The sequence below is a fragment of the Siniperca chuatsi genome, linkage group LG16 (assembly GCF_020085105.1).
Source record: "Siniperca chuatsi isolate FFG_IHB_CAS linkage group LG16, ASM2008510v1, whole genome shotgun sequence".
NCBI classification, from domain to species: Eukaryota; Metazoa; Chordata; class Actinopteri; order Centrarchiformes; family Sinipercidae; genus Siniperca; species Siniperca chuatsi.
In genome coordinates this window covers 6,147,018-6,168,756 of record NC_058057.1, presented here as the reverse complement: position 1 = coordinate 6,168,756, position 21,739 = coordinate 6,147,018, and the positions used below count along the sequence as shown (strand labels likewise).

The 21,739-nt window shown below is 38.9% G+C and overlaps 1 protein-coding gene and 1 long non-coding RNA gene across 4 annotated transcripts in view; both read left to right on the top strand.

The window, feature by feature from the left end:
• opn5 (opsin 5) overlaps positions 1-16,605 on the top strand; it is an 81,714-nt gene extending 65,109 nt beyond the window's left edge. For all 3 annotated transcript variants that reach the window (XM_044169415.1, XM_044169416.1, XM_044169414.1), the window contains 4 exons: positions 8,600-8,770; positions 10,636-10,970; positions 11,136-11,380; positions 16,101-16,605. In XM_044169415.1, coding sequence (XP_044025350.1) covers positions 8,600-8,770; positions 10,636-10,970; positions 11,136-11,380; positions 16,101-16,167 — 818 coding nt within the window. In that variant the 3' untranslated portion in view covers positions 16,168-16,605. The remainder of the gene's footprint in view (positions 1-8,599; positions 8,771-10,635; positions 10,971-11,135; positions 11,381-16,100) is intronic.
• LOC122863194 lies at positions 2,916-7,402 on the top strand. The gene is made up of 3 exons (XR_006374942.1): positions 2,916-3,401; positions 4,024-4,144; positions 5,283-7,402. It is a non-coding gene; the product is annotated as an uncharacterized LOC122863194 (long non-coding RNA).
• Positions 16,606-21,739: the final 5,134 nt, after the last annotated feature.

Below are 21,739 nucleotides of genomic sequence, written 5' to 3'. Positions count from 1 at the left end.
GGTACATAGCCTGTTAATTAAGACAGATTAATCATATTTACTAAATTAGTGCTAACCACTAGTGCTAACTGTTTTACAGCTGTTTCTAAGGTTCCGGTGTTTGAAGATAAATTGTTACCAGTTGAGGGCAGGAGGTGATGAATTTTGTCTCGTAATTAGTATTTTGTCAAGAAGCTCAAGTCGTTACTACTGAGGGCTATAGGAGTAAATGGTTCAACAGAGCTATGACTCTGTCAGCCTGGCTACAGTGCTGAAAAGAAACAAGGGGTTGATCTAATTTTCCTTTTATTAATGATGAGAAATAGGCTGCTCTGGCATTACGGAGGGCCTTCCTATATGTTTTAAGACTATCTTGCTAGACTAAACGAGATTCTTCCAGATTGGTGGAATGCCATTTCCTTTCAAGTTTTCACAATGTTTGCTTTAATTTGCAGGTTTGGGGGTTATACCATGGAGCTAACTCTCTTTGTCTTATTATCTTCATTTGCGGTGAGCCTGCAGCACTATCAAGAAGATGATCAATTTGGGAGGGACTAAAGTTAGCATCCTCTGTTATATTGAGACATGATATTGAATTAAATGCCGATGAAATCACTTCCTTAAATTTAGCTACAGCCATGGGCATCGCCTGGCCTGAGCATTTGGGGTTGTAGCCCTGAGGATTTTTTCTTTCGCCCTGAATAATTCTCCACTTAGAGCAGTTTGTCACTAAAGAGGCAAGACCAATCAGTGAGGGTTTACAGGAAAATACGTGGAAATACTTGTCTTATTGGCTGGCAGGTCTCTGTGTCAATTCTTCACAGCAGTGGCACACACACCCTCTCATGCTGAGCCAGGAAAACAAGGTGTGTAAATCTGTATGAGTTATAGTTATAGTGAACATGATATGAACAGAGCATAAGTTATATACAGCAAACGTACTTTGCACTTTGCATTTCACTGTAGCAAGCTCAACTGTTAGCAATGATAGCTTTGTTGTGCCTCCCCTTGGCTGGCAACACCAAACTAGCCTAGTCTCGTTTTTGGGTGATTTTTGTTATTTTATTTTGCTAATTTAATGGTCTGCCTCTGAAGAATGAGTGAAAGCCACTGCTCAGTGACAGTCTCTTGTTCAGCGAGCTAACCCAGTAGCACAAGGAGGCCATCAACGGCAGAGAGAGGCAGTGGGAAAAACAGCCGTAGAGTTGAATTTTATTTTGTTTATGTTTTACGATGAGTTAACAAGGCAATTAAGGCATTCAAGTCTTAGTTTGGTGAAAGAGAAACTTGAATTAAGAAGGTGCACTGTTTTATTTTTCTGTTTAATAAGGAACATAGGTGTAAGTGTATTTCCTTTATTTTGCGCACACTTCATCCTGATGGCTGTGGTCTCTGTGGTACAATGAAATGTGTGAAACAGGTCAGCTCAGCAATAATAGCACTAGTCATAAAATATAGAATGTAAGATAAAAAAATTAAACAAGATGATAAGGTAACTATTCATAATACTTTGTGTATCACAATAATTATAATACATTTGAAATAAATGTCAAAGGCTCTAACAGGTTAAGTTTTTTAGAAGGAAGTTTGAGGCATCTCCTAAAACTAGAGATTCTGCAGATTCCATAGATACTACTAATAGCTCCATGGTAAATGGCAGTTTTGTGGTGCACTGGGTGTCTGTATTCATTTATGCTTCACCCTGTTTGTCAACAGTATAGACAATTTTGATTGGTAACTGAGTCATCTTTGGTAACAGTTCCCCTGTACTGTAATTATCTTATCTGTAATGTGTAGTATACAGTATAGATTTTGTGTTAGGTCTAGAAAGTAGTCACTCGCTGTGCAATAAACTGGATGAACTATAGCTACTAGTGAGGAAAAACAGACTTTTATTCATCTTCCGTTTTATGCTTCAACGAGAAGTCGTTGTGTGGATCGATACCAGACTCTGTGCTGCAGCTTGCAGGCTTCCAACTCTTCATAGCGGATCGCAAAACAGAACTTTCCGGCAAAACGAAAGGTGGAGGTATGTGTTTTTACATCAACAGTGGCTGGTGTAACAACGTGACAGTGATTCACCAGCACTGTTCTCCTGATCTGGAATATTTTTTCATCAACTGCAAAACCTTCTACTCCTTCATTTCATTCATTCTGGTCGGTGTTTACATTCCACTGTAGGCCAACGTGCAGGACACACAGCGCATGCTCACCGACCAGATACTGTGTGTGGAGCGGAGAAACCCGGACTCCTTAGTTGTCTTTGGTGACTTTAACAAGGAAAATCTCAGCCATGAACTCCCCAAACTCAGACAGTTTATTAAATGAATTTCAGAAAGAACCCAGCCCCACCCACCTCCATCACCCTGTGTGACTCCCCTGTCGACACTGGGGAGTCCTTCCGCTTCCTGGGCACCATCATCACTCAGGACCTGAGCAACAGCTCCCTCACCAAGAAAGCCCAGCAGAGGATGTACTTCCTGTGGCAGCTGAAGAAATTCAACTGGCCAGACACAATGATGGTGCACTTCTACACATCTGGTACTCTGCTGCCACTGCCAAGGACAAGGGCAGACTGCAGCGTATCATTCGCTGTACCGAGAAGGTGATTGGAGTTGATTGGCTACATTCTACCTTCCCTCCAGGACCTGTACGCCTCCAGGATCCTGAGGCGAGCAGGAAAGATTGTGGTAGATCCCTCCCACCTTGGACCAAAACCTCACACCACAAAAACAGTCTCTTTCTGTCTGCAGCTGGCCTCATCAACAAGGCCCGGGACCCCCACTGACACTGACTCATTTTTACCCCCCCCCCCCATACATATTCTTTATTATTTATCATTATTTTCTTATAATTAGAGATTCTGCATATATACACACCACTGTATATATGTATGTATGTATGTATAGCCTATATATAGGGACATATGTAGGTGTTGTCATAATGACAAATGTTGTAACATATATAACCATGTATGACATTTAATGAATGCTGTTACCTACTTATAAGTGGATATTATCCCGTTTTATTCATAAAGGTGTGTGGTACCTTGCAGCAACTGATGAGACTGATGAGAAGTGTTAAACATGTGAGAATTAAACTTGTATAACTTAAACTTGTATTAATTTTTTAGGAAGAAATTAGAAAAGAAAATAATTCGAACAAGATAGTTATTGGGAGTTGAGTAAAAGAAAAAATTATGAAAAGAAGAGGAAAACTAAAAAAGACCTGCAACACCTGCATCACAACCAAGCCAAGCGGTTGTAAAGAAAACTCATCACCCTGCAGCCCGCTGAGAGCAAGAGGAACGAAGACAGCCGACTCGAGTCAAAGTCACCACGCGGGATTGACTATGAAGAGGAATGGCACTGCTTCTCCTCCCCCCTCCAGATCAACTTCTTCCCTGTCATTTAAGTCACCAGGTGAAGCTACTACTACTTTCCTGTGATATTGGGGTGATGCTTTAGCTTAATAAAAGCTAATAAAATTACTGTAAGTGTAGATCAATATTAGGGCCTCCCATAAACATAGGTATGATATCTAAATTACTTCTGATGATTAATAATTCCTAATAATAGTTTCCAACCATCTCCTTTGACTTTCCAAAACTTCTTAGCTGCTGAAAGGTGTGTAAAGTTGATTTCACTTAAATATTAAAGGTCCCATATAGTTAAAATATGTTTTGAATGTGTTTTGCGTTTTTTATAAACTCGGAGGGGTAAAATAAAAGCTATGAAAATATGAAATCGCTTACTACTGCCATTCCTCTAGCCCCCCTCAACAATATGGCCCCCAGCTTTACTAACCAGTAAGAATTTGTCAATCAAAATCAATAGTCGAGCTAAAAAATTACATAACCCCGCCCCCTCACTGCTGGCTTATAGGTCGAACTGCGAAGCGAGGGAGTAGCCATGTTGCTGAAAACCAGCCTTGAAAAGTGCATTATTCCTGGCTGCAGTGCATCAAGCAAATCACTGCATAGTCTTCTAAAAGAGAAAAATGTTGCAGACAAGTGAATGGACTTTATTTTTGGTGTGTGTGCAGAACATTTTACACCAGCGTGCATACAGAATCAGGGGTCATACGATGCTGGAGGACTATCCAAATTAATATTGAAGAAAGGATCCATTCCAATGATCTGGGACCCTTCCCCAGCGTTGAAACGGTGAGTAAAAAACATTTTAATAACGTAGATTACTAACTGAGTTGATAATTTAGTTTTTGCTAAGGGTTAGCTGGCTATGGTGCCGCTAGCTGGCCCTGTATACATATGTGGGTGCAAGAACATTGCGTGCTAGCTATGTGCATTAGTTCATTTGCAAATGGGTTAGCGGAACTGTTTCTTGAGTCGGACATGTCTGGTCTGACACACTTTCCGTTTTTTCCGTGGGGTTTCCATTTGACGTTTGGCATCGAAGTGGAAGTAATTTATATATGTTTAAGACTCTATATCATGCATCAAGTATCATATGTATACATAAACATTTAAATGTTTAATTACTAAACAAAAGTCACTTTGAGAGAAAGCCACAAGAACGTTTAGATTGCGCTTGGGCGAAGCTCCTCCCAACTTAAAAGTGTGTCTGTATTTTTATTGTTCTGCTTAAACTATGCACTCATATGTGTGTATAGTAGCTAGCTTTACACTAATTTGTCTATCCAATGAAAATATAGGATCTTGTGTGGCTTTTTTTTTTTAAAAAACACATGAAGATTGAATGCAAAAAAATCTAATTAACTGTTCAAATGTATTTTCTTGTTTATAAGCTAAATGAAAATAATTTTGGTGTGTGAGAGATAGTGTGTCTATGAATAGGCCAGTTTAGACTCTTATGATGGGAAATATTGGTTATATAGATTAACCTCCCATATAGTATGCTAGGTTATGTATAAGGTTAACCAAAATTTAATGCTTTTGACACTCAATGTTGCTCGTGTGATTTATGTTCCTAGGGAGGGAGGGAGAGAGAGAGAGAGAGAGAGAGAGAGAGAGAAGGACGAGTTAGTACGGTAGACCAGGGGAAAAGATAAAGGACGGAGAAAGAAGACGAGACAGGGAATTAAAGTACGAAAGGTACGTAAGGTGTGTGACTGTAAGAGATAGGTTTTTATTTCCTTTACAGGCGTATCAATATGGTTAAAGAAAAGGTGGGTATAGAAATTGTAATGCTGCTTTGACTTAAGGTAAATATATTTGTTTCTATGCATGTGGTAAATACTGCATGCATGGTACTGTAACATGAAATATACCTTTTTAAACCAAATTTTGAATTTACGTCTGACAGAAAAATATGCATTTTCAGATGCCATTTGAGGAAGAGGGAGAGGAAGATGAGAAAATGTACAACCTCAGCCACCCAGACGAAGACTGGCTCCTCACTTCCACCCTGGAGGAGCACGAGTTGAGGGAGAACCCCCGTCAGATCTACAACTGTGACGACACAGGGTTTCAGCTGGACTCAGCAGGGAGACAGGTCATCGTGCCCCGGGGTACCAAGCATGCATACAGGCAGGCCGAGGGAACCAGGGACCACATCACCATCCTTGCCCAACAAGGACGGGATCTCTGACGCCCTCTATGGGAAGTAGCCAGCAGGGTACATGGACAGTGAGTTGTTTGGGAAGTGGTTTATAGGGCATTTTATTGAAGCCACCAGAAGCCCAAATCCACAATAGCCTTCTAACTATGTAATTTATGGTCTTATGTATATAATACTAAGCATCTAAAAAGGATTAAAAATTTGTTTCAATCCAAATTCGAAATATTGTCATTTAAGTTTTTGTAAACTTTCCTGATATTGGTTTTGAATTGGCCGTACTTATGCTCTGATATTTATTACGAAAATTAATTCCGCGAACCAGTCATAAAAAATCCATGTCAGTTTTCCCACATAAACAGTTGCAACAAAATCTCTCAGCTCTCACTCAATCTGGTTTACTAGCAAAGAGTTTTGCTAGTAATCCTTTACTACAGGTAGTAAATAGTGACTGTAAGCAACACAAGACATTCACCAGAACCCTCTGTTTCCATATCGGTGTCTCCTGCCTGTCTGTCCGTAACAATTATGGTGTTGACAGATCACAATACAAGTTATACAATATTGTCTACAGTATTTTGCAAGGATATCAAACAGATAATTGCAACTTTGACGAACATTTTAAAACATAAATATTGTAATAATTGTCTGACAAGTAAAATACTGACAGTACATAAGCAATTTACTTTGTAAGATCAGAATTTCACCTTATGTTGACATGGTAATAGTCTATTCCAGGTAAATTTCTGCCTCATAAGTAAGTAAGTGTCACTAGTCTGATGTAACTAATGTGTATCCTACATAGAGGATAACACATGGGTGGCTACAGTCATCACTATACTATTACTTTGATAATGTTGTCTTTTTACTAGAAATAAGTACTTGACTAATGTTGTTTCTTCTATTTGTTTCATATCATACGTTACATTACCTCTGTATTTCTGCTTTCTACTTCATTGGGCTCTGTAGGTCACTTCTGATAAATGTACCTGTAAAGACAAATGTAATGTGTTTAGAGAGTTTATGCATAAGTACTAAGCTAAAATTTTATGACAGATATAAATAGCAGTATTTAGCTGAGGAAAATGTCAGGGAAACCTGTAATCTTGATTGCCAATGTTGTTCATTTGTCCACTATTTCGGGTCAGATTCCTGCTTGAACATGTGCTGTTGTGAAGTTTTTGGTTTAGAAGCAGTTATTGCGGTGATATTCATGGTAGAAGTGCAGTTAACAGCAGACTGGGCTTTTTGGAAGGGGGGACTTAAAGAGTCAGGCACTAAAACATTTCACACTGAGGCTGAAAAAGGGTACTACAGCAATAGACAGTATGAGAAAAATGTGGTTTTCTTTTTAACATTACAGCATGTAAACATTTTCTAGTAGACACCCAAAATAAAAGTATGAACCTGAAAATGAGCATAATATGAGACCTTTAAAGTTCGTCCACGAAGTGGTTTCCTGTGTTTACACAAGTTAATACTGCTTGGCAAAATGATCATTCACTGCACCATCTGGTCTCAAATGGTTCTCATTTAACTTACTAATGGTTCATCTCTGTGTTCATATCATTCATTCATGTTTGCATTTATCCATTCATTTGTATGTCTAGTAGTTATTAGTTTATTGTTTGTATAGTCAGTAACTGCATGTGTATGTAGTTAGTAGTTTAATAAACATTTCCTTTATAAAGAATCTGGTTACATGTGGTTTGTGTGCATGAAGTATTCCGGTCACTGTACACAAGACAAGAACTCTGTAGCAACTTCAGATCAAGACTAAATTGATTATTAATTGTTATTGTAAATTCATTAGTTAACTATCAAGATTTTGAACTGAACTGTGACAACGAATTTTTGAGTTAAATTCTGTTTAATGTGATTTTTAATTTAATGTGAACACTGATTTCTTATGATAGCCAGAAGTGAGTGTAAATCTGCTTCTTTCTCTTACCAAATTAAAGGTAATTCACTATGACCAATTTAATGCATTTAAGCCTTAATTCGCTACAATCCAAAGATCTTTAGTTGCACTGTTGAGAACTGGTATTCTTCCTGTGGCCATTGAGGTTGGCAGATTCAAAAACATTCAGGAGGAAAACCGATTGTGCGAGCTGTATGATTTGGGAGAAGTGGGAAGGGCGATGATGGATGGACTACGGTGATTTAAGAGTATCAGTTTTTCATGAAATGGCTTAATCAACCTCTGAAATATTCTGGTGTACAGATGATCCAAAATTGTATTGGCTGTTCAATTTTGATTTATTTAAGTAACTTTGACTCAAAAGGCTGGAAAAATTGATTATGTATTAGTTCTTATTCTGATTTCTCCTGCAATATACAGTACATGTTTTCTCAGTGGTTGACAATTGTTGTTGACTTGAAGGAAAGAAAATCGGATTTTGAAAATGATTCAAATTGGTTTTCTTTATTTTTGACTTTTATGTAGTATAGGCACCATTTTGCATCTGGCCTATATGAATGTGTGTTGTCTTGTAAGGGCTAGGCATAGTCACATGCATGACACAATAATAAAAACTTAATTTATTCATTCTTAAGTAACACACTTACTAGCTGCCAAATGCCTACGCATAGCAAAGTAAATGCTGGTTCTGTATGTGATCCATGGTGGAGAAATGGTTGTAGAGATGGTGAGAGGTAAAGAATAAGCATTTAATCTATGTTTGTGCAAAGCCATTAGTTTACTAGTTAATTTAAGGCAGTAGTTATTGTTTATTTAAAAGTAAAAATTGGTTTATTGCTTATTGCTATTTAGTAATTCATTGTGTCTGGTGTGAGTCAACAGTCATTTGTGTGTGGCTGATTTCTGTCAGTGTTTTCACGTTCAAAGTTTTCCTGAGAAACTGACTTAAAGATTTGAGTCTAATATATACCCATTCTCCTTTATTTCTCTCCATTCATCCCATTATCTCTTTATTTTCCTTTCTCTGTCTACCCCTTCATCTCTTTCTCCAACCCAACTTCCCCTCATTCCCATCCTCTTTTTCCTTCCCATCCCCTTTCATGCATCTCATTCTTTTATCCTCCTCATCTCATCTCTTCCTTCCCTCTCTCTATCATTGCAGTGACAGGAAAGCCCTTTTTCGTTGTATCTAGTTTCTCCCACCGCTGGTTGTTCGGCTGGGAGGGTTGTCGTTTCTACGGCTGGGCAGGCTTCTTCTTTGGTTGCGGGAGCCTCATCACGATGACTGTGGTGAGTCTGGACCGGTACCTCAAGATCTGCCATCTCACATACGGTACGTCAGGATCTCCTTTAACAGGGTCTCCTTGGCTTATTGATTTGAATAAAAATCAGTAACTGTCCACAATGTAGACCCAAACCCATGACTGGAATATTAATTCTTAATTATTGTGTTATTATATATTTTAACGCACACATTCAAACATTTGCTCTCATGCACATGCAGTCAATGTGTACATTTAATATATATAGTGGTGTGAAAAAGTGTTTGCCCCCTTCCTGATTTCTTATTTTTTTGCATGTTTGTCACACTTAAATGTTTCAGATCATCAAACAAATTTAAATATTAGTCAAAGATAACACAAGTAAACACAAAATGCAGTTTTTAAATGAAGGTTGTTATTATTAAGGGAAAACAAAATCCAAACCTACATGGCCCTGTGTGAAATAGTGATTGCCCCCTAAACCTAATAACTGGTTGGACCACCCTTAGCAGCAACAACTGTAATCAAGCGTTTGCAATAACTTGCAATGAGTCTTTTACAGCGCTGTGACCATATCATATTAGTAGTTTCACTGTACATTATTACTGTACAGGGAAAGTCACCTCAAAGGACACTGAATCACACTGGCAACTTCCTTATAATCAAACAAAAGCAAAAACACACAATATGAAGACTAACTCTAAATACACTAAACTACAGAACAAAGGGTGTGTCTATATGTGTGTGTGTGTTTGTGTGCGCAGGTCTGGGTGCAGGCCTAGTGGAATGTGTGTATGTTTCTTTGTTCTGCCTCTGTATGTTTTGTGTGCATGAACCCATGTCGTCAGATCAAAGGGACATCTCCGCTGTGTGGTTGTCTTTAAGTACCAAACTAGAGGTGTATGTGTATGATTTTGTGCCAAGTTAAAAGGAGTTAGTTAGCATGCAAAGACTGTCTGTGTGGAGCATAACATAAACTAACATCAACTTAGTGGTGGCTGAGAACTACGGTTACAATAATAACCTCACGTTAACCATGGAGAAGATCACAACAATAAAACCTCAATGAAAACACATCAGTAGTGTCACATGTACAAAAGTTAAACAGTACTTTGCTTAGCTATGTACACTGTTACTCTATGCTATGCCCAATTGTTATGTTACCTGTCTGTGGGAAGGAAAAAGAGGTTGCTTTAGTGCTGATGTTAGCTGGCGGTCAGTCTGTTGTAGACAAGCCAAGCTGGGAAGAATTGTGGTTCCGCTGTGGAAGCGTCTTTTGCTGTGCAGTGTGTACTTGTAGAGATCGGAGGAAGCCAGTCGTTCTGTCTGTGGTTGTCCTTACAGAGTTAACCGCTCAGCATTAACTTGCTAGTTAGCTAGCAGGCTTTGTGCAATAGCCTTTGGCACTAAACTTTATTGCAGAGATCTAATAGGCCTTCACAGTGCTGTGGTAGATCAGTAGGCTTCGGTTCTGCTGTGTGTTACTTCTCCGAGCAGATTACATGGCAAAGCCAAGAGGAGAGAGTTTAGGTGGGTGTCAGCTGGTGAGCAAGCAACACTGAGGGGGCGACAGCCACAGCCGTTCGCTGTAGTGAAGGATTCCAGGAGAAAAAGAGACAGAACCAATGGTCGATGACCTTTTTATTGACCTGATGACATCTGGGTCACCTGTCAGACTGGCAAAGTTGCGTTTAATGGTTGACAAAAGAGAATGCAGTCTCCTTAACAAAAGTTCAGTTAACAATCATCCAAATTAATTCATTCATCTGTGGAGTCCCAACAGGAGTCAGGATTTCTATGATCCACATGCTGAGGCTGATGTCAAAGTTAAAATATAAGGTTGGAATTAGAGAGTTTGGATTAAATTTAAGTTTAATTTAAAGTTTTTGTCTCTCCACTATTCCATCATTCTTCCTGTCTTTTTCTTCACTCTTAGGCACATGGCTAAAACGCCACCATGCCTTCCTGTGCCTGGCCTTTGTGTGGGTGTATGCAGCTTTCTGGGCCACCATGCCCTTGATTGGCTGGGGAAACTACGCCCCGGAGCCCTTCGGGACTTCCTGTACATTGGACTGGTGGCTGGCACAGGCCTCCGTGTCCGGCCAGAGCTTCGTCATGGCCATCCTGTTCTTCTGTCTCGTCTTCCCCACAGGCATCATCGTCTTCTCCTACGTCATGATTATCTTCAAGGTCAAGTCCTCTGCAAAGGAGATTTCACACTTTGATGCCCGCATCAGAAACAGCCATAACCTTGAGATGAAACTTACAAAGGTGGGTGAGAGGTTGGAGGGAAGGTGAGGGAAAGAAAAAGAGCAGGACAAAGCAAAACCGGTAGAGAGAGGAAGTAGAGGAAAGAAGACATTTCAGTACTGCTCATAGAGGAATCGAATTAAGGACAAATCTGTGATTGGAATATTGCTTTGTGTCCTCTCCCAGGTTGCAATGCTGATCTGTGCAGGCTTCTTGATAGCCTGGATCCCTTATGCAGTGGTGTCTGTGGTGTCAGCGTTTGGTGAGCCAGACTCGGTGCCTATCCCTGTGTCTGTCATTCCCACGCTGCTGGCCAAGTCCTCAGCCATGTACAACCCCATCATCTACCAGGTTGTGAACCTGAATAATTCCTGCGCGAAATCCTCCTGTTTTAAGGTCCTGAAGAAACGCTGGCATTTTAGAAAGTCAAGGTAAAACAGTGTGTGTTATCTTTCTAGTCTTTGTTCCTGTGAAATTGTTGATGAAGCATAGCATTACTTTAGGCAGTGCACTGGAGTTGTGCTTGCATTAGCTGATTGGCATAAACTGTTTCGTTCATGCTTCATAATCAATGACTCATTCGCTAGTTGTGTGGCTACCAGCTGACTAGATACATCCAACATATTCATTCAGGTGTACAGCGCAGCCATTATAGCCTGACACTTCTGACTGTTACTCTGCTAATACACTCGCTGGCCGTTTGCTGCCACAACTCCCTCCACCACCCGAACCTCCTCCTTATATGGTTATCCATATTTTTTTTTGTTTTGTTTGTTTTAACTAAGATCTAATGTTTAAGTATGTGTTTATTAAGGGGGGATTAGTTCACCCTGCAGAATCCTTGTTGCTGTTTGAATTCTTTTAGCGCTCCTTCAAAGAATACAGCCTTGTACTGTAAAGTACAATTTGCTATAAATGGTCGGTTCCTTGACGTTAAGTGTCTCTGACCTAATTTTAATTAATGAGTTGATTTAGCTAACCCTGTTGACACATTTCACCTCTGAGTGTCATGACTCAGTGAAACTGGAATGCACCATGGCAATATGCAAGACTGCATATTGCATCTGCCCTGGAGCTCCAGGTTCCTTGTGTGGCAATTAGTTTATTGTAATTTGACTGATTGTAAATTTGTTTCTGAATATGCATCTAAAGCACAGTATTAACTGTATTAACTAAAATAATAAGGGCCGCAAAGGAGCTATATGTAAGAATTTTAATTTAAAACATTCAAAAAGGTTCTGTATACAAGATTATGAACATTAATATAGCAGCAAACAACTATTTGCTATGTAAAGATATAGTGGAGTAATGGCGTCCTGAGCAGAGAATGACGTCACACTCCCTTTGAATGTGTCGTCATCCGAGCATCTCTGTTCCTTATTTTTGGTAGCCGGTCCGGCCGCGCGTGCATATTAGTGCATATTAGTGCATGTGAGTCCCTCCCTGTGAAACTGTTGGCTTTGAGGAAAGCGATATAATAGATGTTTATTCACCGCATTAGATGAGAAAAGAAAGGATTTATTTCAACCAAACCAGAGTTGGTGATTACTGGAACAGTGGAAAGACTAACAAAGACATTTTTTTGAGAGTTTTATTTTATTTCTGTCCAGTTTGAATGAAGTGCATTTGAAGATGATCAGCAAGGTAAAATTATTGTTTTTATCATTGGAGTCCGGTTGGATGCAAGAGCGATTTAATAGCTGTTTCTGATTACGTACTTTGATGCGCATTTGTCCCCAAGGATTAAATTGCAGCCATTGCAGCCCGTTTCGCGGCTGCCTTTTCACATCTAACTCAGTGAATTAAGGGTTTATTTCGACCATTACTTCTGGTGATTGTTGGAACAGTAGAAAGACTAAGAAAGGCGGTTTTGGAGAGTTTAATTTTTTGGGGGGGTGGGGGAGGAGGGGATGAAGTTTAAAAGTGAGAGATGATTTGTTATTATAATTGGGATTACTGTTGCCCCTTCTGGTTACACTGATAATAGTAGTAGGATTAGAGAGGATAAACATTGAGAGACAGGGAATTTAAAAGAACACTTTTTTTCCCTGTCCACTCTCTCCAGTTAAAATATAGCTTAATTGCAGTCTTTTCTCTTCTCTACTTTCTCTCATCCAACTCCTTTTCTCTTCTCCTTTTACTCAAACAGTTTCTAAGCATGATATAGGGAGTTGAAAGTTTTTAAGTTTATAGAAGAAGTTTAAAAAAAAACTCTCTGCATATAAAAGCAGAGCATATCATACTGGGAAAACCACCAACTGGTCTTAGTCAAGATGAAAATCATTTATTCAGAATCCTGAGAATCACAACAATGAAGCAAATAACAAAAGGGTGGGAAAAAAACAAACCCCCAGTTTTAATAAAATGGAAAAGTATGATTCAAACAGTACAACTTAAGGAGAATGTGACTCACAAAGTAAGGAATATGCAAGATGTGTTTGAGAAAAGGTGGACTGATGATGGAAAATTATAATCACATCATCAAAATGTATCAGAAGGTTAGTTACCAGCTTGTCCTCTCCTTTTCAAACAGAGGGACGACTATGTTACTGAATGTCTGACCACTCCCTGTAATTAGCATGTACACTCGGACATTCATACACACACACACACACTGTATATATATGTGTGTGTGTCTGTGTGTGAACGTATATTTATGGGTAAACGCATATATACAATATTCAATGTGTGCAGTATCCAACCTGTTGATTGTACATTTGGAAGCAGCTAAGCTGCATATATGAAAATAGTTTTGAAAAAAATAAGTACAAAAAAAGCATAGGAAGGGTGATAATGTCCCATCAACATATTTTATATACCTCTGGAAGACACTCTCCTCTAGAGAAATATATTTATGGTGTGTTAAAAATCTAAACACTTTTTTAATTAAATATTAAAGTGCATATGTATAGTTTATGTCTTTCCCATGAGGTTTTCCTTAACATACCAAATGATGGCATTTCTGCATAGCTGTGAAAACTAGACTGTAAAGAATCAGTGGCACAAATAAGGTTGTTTCAGATAATAAAGTGATAAAATAACAAGTGAATAGAATTTCCTCAGATTCCCAGTTAGGAAGAACTGTAGCTTTCAGAGACATTTATGACAGAAATACTGTGGCCAACCTTCAGTGTCCATTGTAGCTCATTCAAAAAGTACATTTCAAACCTTTAAGAGTTTATTGTAGTAATTATTCATTTTACAGTGGGTTTGTCTGCACCTACAGTAAATATTTCCACAACGGTGGAAACAGAAAATGTAAATATCCCAATTTGAATTACATATACAGCTTGTGTTGTTTAACAAAGTCTTCAGTGTACTTGAAAGATTAACTTAAACATAGTGTAGAAATGACAAATACAACAATATCAGCAGTATGAATGTGGGCGATGCTGGGCAATACTCTTCTATTCTATACTTCTGCTGTTGTCGTTGTGAGGTGAAACATCATTCAGAACCTTTGATTGAATGCCGCACTTCAATCTCATTCTCAAGGGCATCTGACAGTGAGGGCTTGGCACAGCAGGCTAAATGAAAGCCTTCACTGTTGGTAATGCCACTGTAGACTCAAGTACATGTTCCGCCCTTCAGAGATCATCTGAGCGAAAGCAGCTTTGCTATAAGCTCCAATCATGAAATTGCAATTTTAGTAATACATTCTAAAAGTACATTTAGCCTTATTTTCTGATGTTACTCTTTTATATTCATTATAATAATGAATTATGTGCTAATACTTTCTAGAATAAGATTTCCTTTTGAAAGTAGACTCACAATGGAAAAACACAGTCAACCAGATGTTTTGGGGTTGTTTTTTTTTGTTATGTCCTCTTACCATATTCTATACTCAAGTAGTTATATTGGAGCATCTGGCCATCTTTATCAACCTGAGGTCATTACTGTGTGCAGTGGCAGGCAAAGAATATCCATCACATCATTTCAGCATGTTGTGTTGGTGGTTTGAGGAACATGGACATGTAGTGCACAATATTGCTTTAACGTTAAAACTAAATGACCATATAGTTAGGATACAAAGAAATACTGTTATACTTGAAATTGTTCAATACAGCTTTCAGCTTGCTGCTCTTTATAATTCATGCTACTGAGTGGATGTTTAAGAAAGTAAACTTGATTTATTTAGCTGCTGCTTCAGCCAGACATTACTCTTAAACTCCTAGGAAGCGCCACTACTTCATTTTAGGTTTAATATAAATTTAATAAATATTCACTTCATCTATTGTGAATATCATTCTATCACCATTTCTGTATTAAATCTGCTGTAATTAAGCATGTGGAAAACAACAAACGCACCATAAATAAAAAGAAAAGAGAAGACATGGAACCTGAAAATATATCTTCAGAAAAGTGACATTTCAGCCAGAACAAATGAATATAATAGGCGAGGAGAGGACTATGACGACAGAAAGTGGCAGATGTTGAATAAATTTGTGCGGGTGTGTTAGTTTCGTTTTATTTTCTTATCCCTAATTTAAATTAGAAATTCTAATAAATTTTTCTATATAAATTTTTAATTTAACTCATTTTACATCACTTACCAAAAAACATCAGTGTTCATGATAAAAGTATAGACTAAACTTCTCAGATGGTTGCATTCAAAGAAGTCATATCTTGAGGTAGAAAAAAAGATTTATCTTGTGACCCTTTGGAGGGGCCGACATAACTGTAAATGTGCCAGTGTTAACCAAAAGGCAAATTTTCATCTGTTGTCCCAAATTATCCATTAAAATAATAATTAAACACACAAAATATAAAATTTGAACAGGAGAAAGCTAAACATACAGCTGAACAGGTTAGACTTTACTTAAGTTAAGGATCTGAGTACTTCTTCCACCACTGCTGGACTATAAGCTGCCAATTTAGCATTAGTGAATGATAGTGAATGAGTGAACGAGGGAGTGATTTCAGATTCAGTTAATGTCATGTCAGTGTGTTTGTATAATTATGTGTGAGGATGTTTTATATGTTCTGATGAGATTTACTTAAAATTGTTATACTACTTTAATCGTTCCTGATTTGCAAAATTTGGTTAAAAGTACATTTAGTGTTACATGAGTTAAAATTTTTTTAGTTTTAAAAATACAAAGATGTTTCTTACTGATGACCTTGTATCCTCCTGTTTTCATGTCCCTGCAGGTTCTACACCATCTCTGGTTCATTAAGGGACACTCCACCAGCCAAAGAAGCTCATATTGAGATGTGAGACAGACACTTATGGACAGACCACACAGCGTACCTGAGCAGAGCATGTGCATCGTGCAACTTCTTGCTTTTCATTTCGACGCCCATATTAACAGGTTGCAGCAGCCACACAGCCCACGTGAGCAGCACAGCTGCTGTGACGCTTCATCTAGAGAGTTGGCGTCTCGCCTATTTTTGCGTGAATACGGCTCGACTCAGGGTTGAAAACTTGAAGTTTCCAACCAAAGTCAAGTCACATCTGGAGCTATAACTTTTTGTGAATCCAAATCTTGCAAAAGTAAAATTGCTACAAAAATTTCAAATGTTAAATTTATTTTCAAAAATGTTTCTAAACCTGAACTGCAAATTAAAACAGAAAAATAATCAGTCTGATATGAGCTATGTCAAATCAGGGTTGGGTGTAACTGTCAAGCTTAAAGTTGTATTTTTACTGTTTGTACAGGCTATTGTCTTTTTTATTCCTACACCTGTGGCTTATGTTCTTATCAGTTGTTAAACTGCACACAAGGAGACATTATGTCACTGTAATCAGTGAAATGGAGACTTAAACATTGCATTTACAGGGTATTGTCATTTTGCAGCATTGATCAAAAGCGTATTTGTTGCTGAGACGAGTGTTCACAAGTGAGCTAAAAAGCTCAAAGACCCTTCACAAGTGTATACACACACACACACACACACACACACACACACACAGGATGAGTGCACTTTACTTGCAAAACCTTTCAGTATGCACTGATAACAGTTTGGTGTTACACATACATATACTGTATAGTGGATTGCTGCAGAGAAGTGGATGGATACACAATGTTCATTTAAGACGGTGTAGTCCCTCATTCGCCCAGGAGTGTTCTATCGTAGAAAAGGTTTCAGTCGTAGTCATCTGGACAGTGTTTTCAGAATCAAGACGTTTCGGCTCCCATCCGGAAGTCATTCTCAATTGTGAAAAATGGACCGGGAACTCAGAAATTTAAGCTACTCTGTGTTACTTAAGCAGGAAGGAGTCTACATGAGTATCTGTTGATTACTCTGCATAGTTTCACCTGAAACTGACCTCATTGTTTCCATGATGGCTCAGTAATCAGTAATCAGGCCTATTGTTTTCTGGCTGCACCTCCCTCATCACTGTTAAGTACCTGATTAGCATATGATTGGCGTGACCAAGGTGCTAAAACACTGTGGTAAACTTTGGGCAGATTGAATCTCAGACCACCATTTCTGTTCAAAGAGGGGTTTTCTTTTTTCATAAAAATGGCTTCTTTGACACCCCTTTCAAACCAACTCTTCTCTCTACTTAGAATCTTCACCTCACTGTCTTCAAATGTGTGGTTTGTAGATACAGACTACACATTTGAAGAGCTACAGACCTTGTAGCTACAAACCCTCTCTCATTCATAAATAAGTTCTTTAAATTCATGTTTAATGTTCATGTCTGGGATGAAGAAATTAAGTAATATTCAGAAAAATGGGTTTTGCTTATTAAAAATTGTGCACATCTGTCTTTCCCTAATCCTAACCACACACCGTTAATGATACAGTAAATGAATGCTAATTTGAAGGTACTTGAGCAAGCTTTTCAAAAAGTCATCTGGTGAGTGGAAGGAAGGAACTTAAATAAGGGGATTGATTCTCTGCTGACACACAGAGAGGCTAATGAGTGCTCAGAAGGTTCAACAGCAGGGTTAGCTGGAATGAAGTGGGTGGAGTGGGAAGAATCCTGTCTTAAGTCAAAAAGAAAGAGCCAGCTTGCATAGCATCAGGGTAAATCAAAGGTTGCTGCTCACATGTCTAAAGTGGAGGCAAACAGGGATGAAGACATAGTAGTTGTTAAAGGAGTTCAGTGTTGTGCCTAATGAAAGTCCTCAGTTATAATAAAGTATCTCAGGTTCAACTGTGTTGATTGTGTTTGCTGAAATGTTGGGGTGTGATCATCATACCTGAGACACGTAACCTTCATCACCACCACCATCTCAAGTGAAGACCTGAGGTCCAAGAACATTTCCACATCAAGTTATATGATACAAGTTTCTTCAGTCAATACCGGCTGGATCAGATTTGGTTGTACAACCATTCTAGTTTAATCCCTTAAACTCTTCAGCCACTAACATCAGCTGCTCAACCATCGAACGTCAATATTTGACTATTCTGCAAAACTTCGGATTATGTTCAATGACAATGTTTTTTAAGTTCCAGTACTAAGATTTTAAAATTCTTCTTTACAATATCTGCACATGGCAACTACAGTATGGTTAAGGTTAGGGAAAGATCATGGTTATGGCAAATAAACTATGGTTAAGGCGTCTGTATAGTCCATCAGAACTGCTTGTCGGATGGTCGACAATTTTTGACAATTTCTGTAACTTTCCGAAACAGTCAATCCAATATTCACACTCACTTCACGCAGTGATTTGCCAGCTGGTGGCCAGTCACAGTGAGAAAGTAAGCAGGATTTGAACCCCTCTCTCTCGATCTTTTTTTCATTCTTTACACAACTGTTTTTGTCACTTTTCATGTGTATAACCGAGTGCGACACTATGAATGTATTCCAGGAGAGACTGTCTGAAATTGTGCGCTGTTATCTCCATATTCAAGCAATATCATGTCTCACCCCTTTTTATGACAGCTGGTGTTTCACTCAGTGGTTGTTTGGCCACAAACGACTTAGCCGTCTGACGTAGTCTGATGTGCGTCGTAAGGATTTGTTCTTTTCTGGTGTAACACAACCCTTTGGTAACTGGAACACTTGGTTAAGGTTAGGGAAAGATTATGGTTATGGATAATAAACATGCAAACGTTAATTGCAGGTCTGTGGTGGAAGGCGAACTCTGGCCCAGCTCTCCGCACCCTTACAATCACAGTTAACAGTGAACATAAATCGTTAAGTGCTGAATCATCCAGTGTGGACTTAATTTCTACTGGGCCTGTAATTTGTTGCTTTGCTACTGGTAAAACAAATGTAATTCTCTGAAATAGGGTTGAGCGATTTGACAATTTTTATGATGACAATATGATGATAGAAATTTGTCAACCATCAGAAATCTTTCTACCAGGGTACTTTCCTTTAATATCTCTGCTTGTGTATATCTCTCATTGTGGCCAATGTTGCAAATCGATGAGCAAGAAAGCTTTATGCAGTATTGGACTTGCACAATTTTTACGTCAATGTGATGAAGTACCTTGATTTTCAAGGTAGTTATTTATTATTGCATTAACCAAACACGAAAATGTCCATCTGGTTTTTATCTAAAAGTTTTTACAAGTAAATGTACTATATCCTGGTATATATTGATATGGTGATATAAATATACCTATATCACAATAAAATATTTTATTCACATCGCTCAGCCCTACTTTGAAACACATACAAATATGGCAAAGAAGATCAAAGTAATATGTTTTTGTGCCCAGCGTTCTAATATACGGGTATATGAGTGGTATATGACAGCATGAAAAGACAGTTGTTGTACTGAAATCTATTACCAGAAAACACAGAATTGATTCTATTTTCTTCAGTACATTTGAACCTACCTCAAATACTGTATTAGACAATGTCAGAGCAATCAGTCATAGTTAGTAAAACTTACCTTGAATTTAATTCAAATTTTACTAGTCCAGTTCCCAATTACGGGTAATGTTTATTTTTTGTATTTTAGCAATTTGTCTGATTCTCTTAGCCAGTGCACCGGCAAGCACGGTGAGGATCGTGTTTTTTGACTTCTCCAGTGCTTTCAACACCATCCGCCCAGCCCCTGCTGGGAGAGAAGCTGGCAGCGATGCAGGTGGATGCCCCCCTCGTGTCCTGGATTGTTGACTACCTGACTGGCAAACCACAGCATGTGTGCCTGCAGCACTGTGTCGGACAGCGTGGTCAGCAACACTGGGACCTCTCAGGGGACTGTCCTCTCTCCCTTCCTCTTCACCATCTACACCACAGACTTCAGCTACTACACAGAGACCTGCCACCTTCAGAAGTTTCCTGATGACTCTGCTGTGGTGGGATGTATCAGCGGTGGTGATGAGACTGAGTACAGGGCTGTGGTGGGGAACTTTGTCTCATGGTGTGAGCAGAATCATCTGCAGCTCAATGCAACAAAGTCTAAGGAGCTGGTTGTAGATCTACGAAGGGCCAAGGCACCAGTGACCCCGGTTTCCATCCAGGGAGTCAGTGTGGACATTGTAGAGGATTACAAGTATCTGGGATGTACACACGGACAATAAACTGGACTGGGCTAAGAACACTCAAGCTCCTTACAGGAAGGGCCAGAGCCGCCACTATTTTCTGAGAAGGCTGAGGTCCTTCAACATCTGCTGGACAATACTGGAGATGTTTTATGAATCTGTGGTGGCCAGTGCTATCCTGTATGCTGTTGCATGCTGGGGCAGCAGGCTGAGGGTAGTGGACGCTAAGAGGCTCAACAAACTGATCCGTAAGGCCAGTGACATTGTGGGGGTGGAGCTGGACTCTCTGGCAGTGGTGTCAGAGAGGAGGATGCTGGCCAAACTACATGCAATCTTGGACAGTGTCTCCCACCCACTCCATGACGTGCTGGTCAAACAAAGCAGTACCTTCAGTGGAAGACTCATCCCCCCAAAAAGCACCACAGAGCACCACAGGAAGTCATTCCTGCCTGTGGCCATCAAACTCTTTAACTCCTCCCTCTAAGTGTTAGTCTATATGACCATAAGTCATTAAACTGGACATTGATCATTAACATCTCTGCAATACTTGACATAATTGTGCAACATTCTGTGTTAATACTGCTGTGCAATATACTCTTTTCAGTTTAAAATTCCCTATATATTTATTCATACTTCTATTACTGCTGTGCAATATCCTCTGTCTCATTATAATCTTAATAAGCTACACTTGACAGTTCATGCACTATTACTTTATACCGTATTATCATCAACCAGTAAACCCACTTTGTACTTCACACTTATTTTAATTTTATACTTATACCCACTTTACTTAATTTATTTTCTGACCTGTATTATAGTGTATTATATTTTTTGCTTAGTACTTCTATTCCTGTCTGCACTGACGTGATAGTGAGCTGCTGTAACAAAACAGTTTCCCCTCAGGGATCAATAATGTATTTCTGATTCTGATGAGACTTTCTCTAGTGAGACGATGCTCCCTTTGGTGCTGAAACTCATTCTCATTGTCTTGCTGAGCCTTATGTAAACATGCCACACTGAGCCTCTTTTCTTATCCTCCATGTGTCAGCACTCAGCACTGTGCAGACACTGAAGCCTAAGTGTTTGGACATGTCCTTCTGTCTTAAACACCTGACTGCCCTCTATTATGATTGCAACCTCAGTAAGCCAGACATTTGGTGGAATCTCCAGCAACCTTTAAGTGCCATCTATCCTTCAATTTTAAATTGAGCTTTTTCTTTGTCTTCTTCTTTATCCACATCTCATCATACCTTTAGGAGAGAAACTTAATAGAAGAAGAATTTAAGAATTTAGAAAGAAAGAATTTTATTTTACTCATGTCATAAAATGTAACCAAAATGTTTCGTTTGTGGACAGTCAATCTGGGATAATTCTCATTCATGGTTTTCTATAGT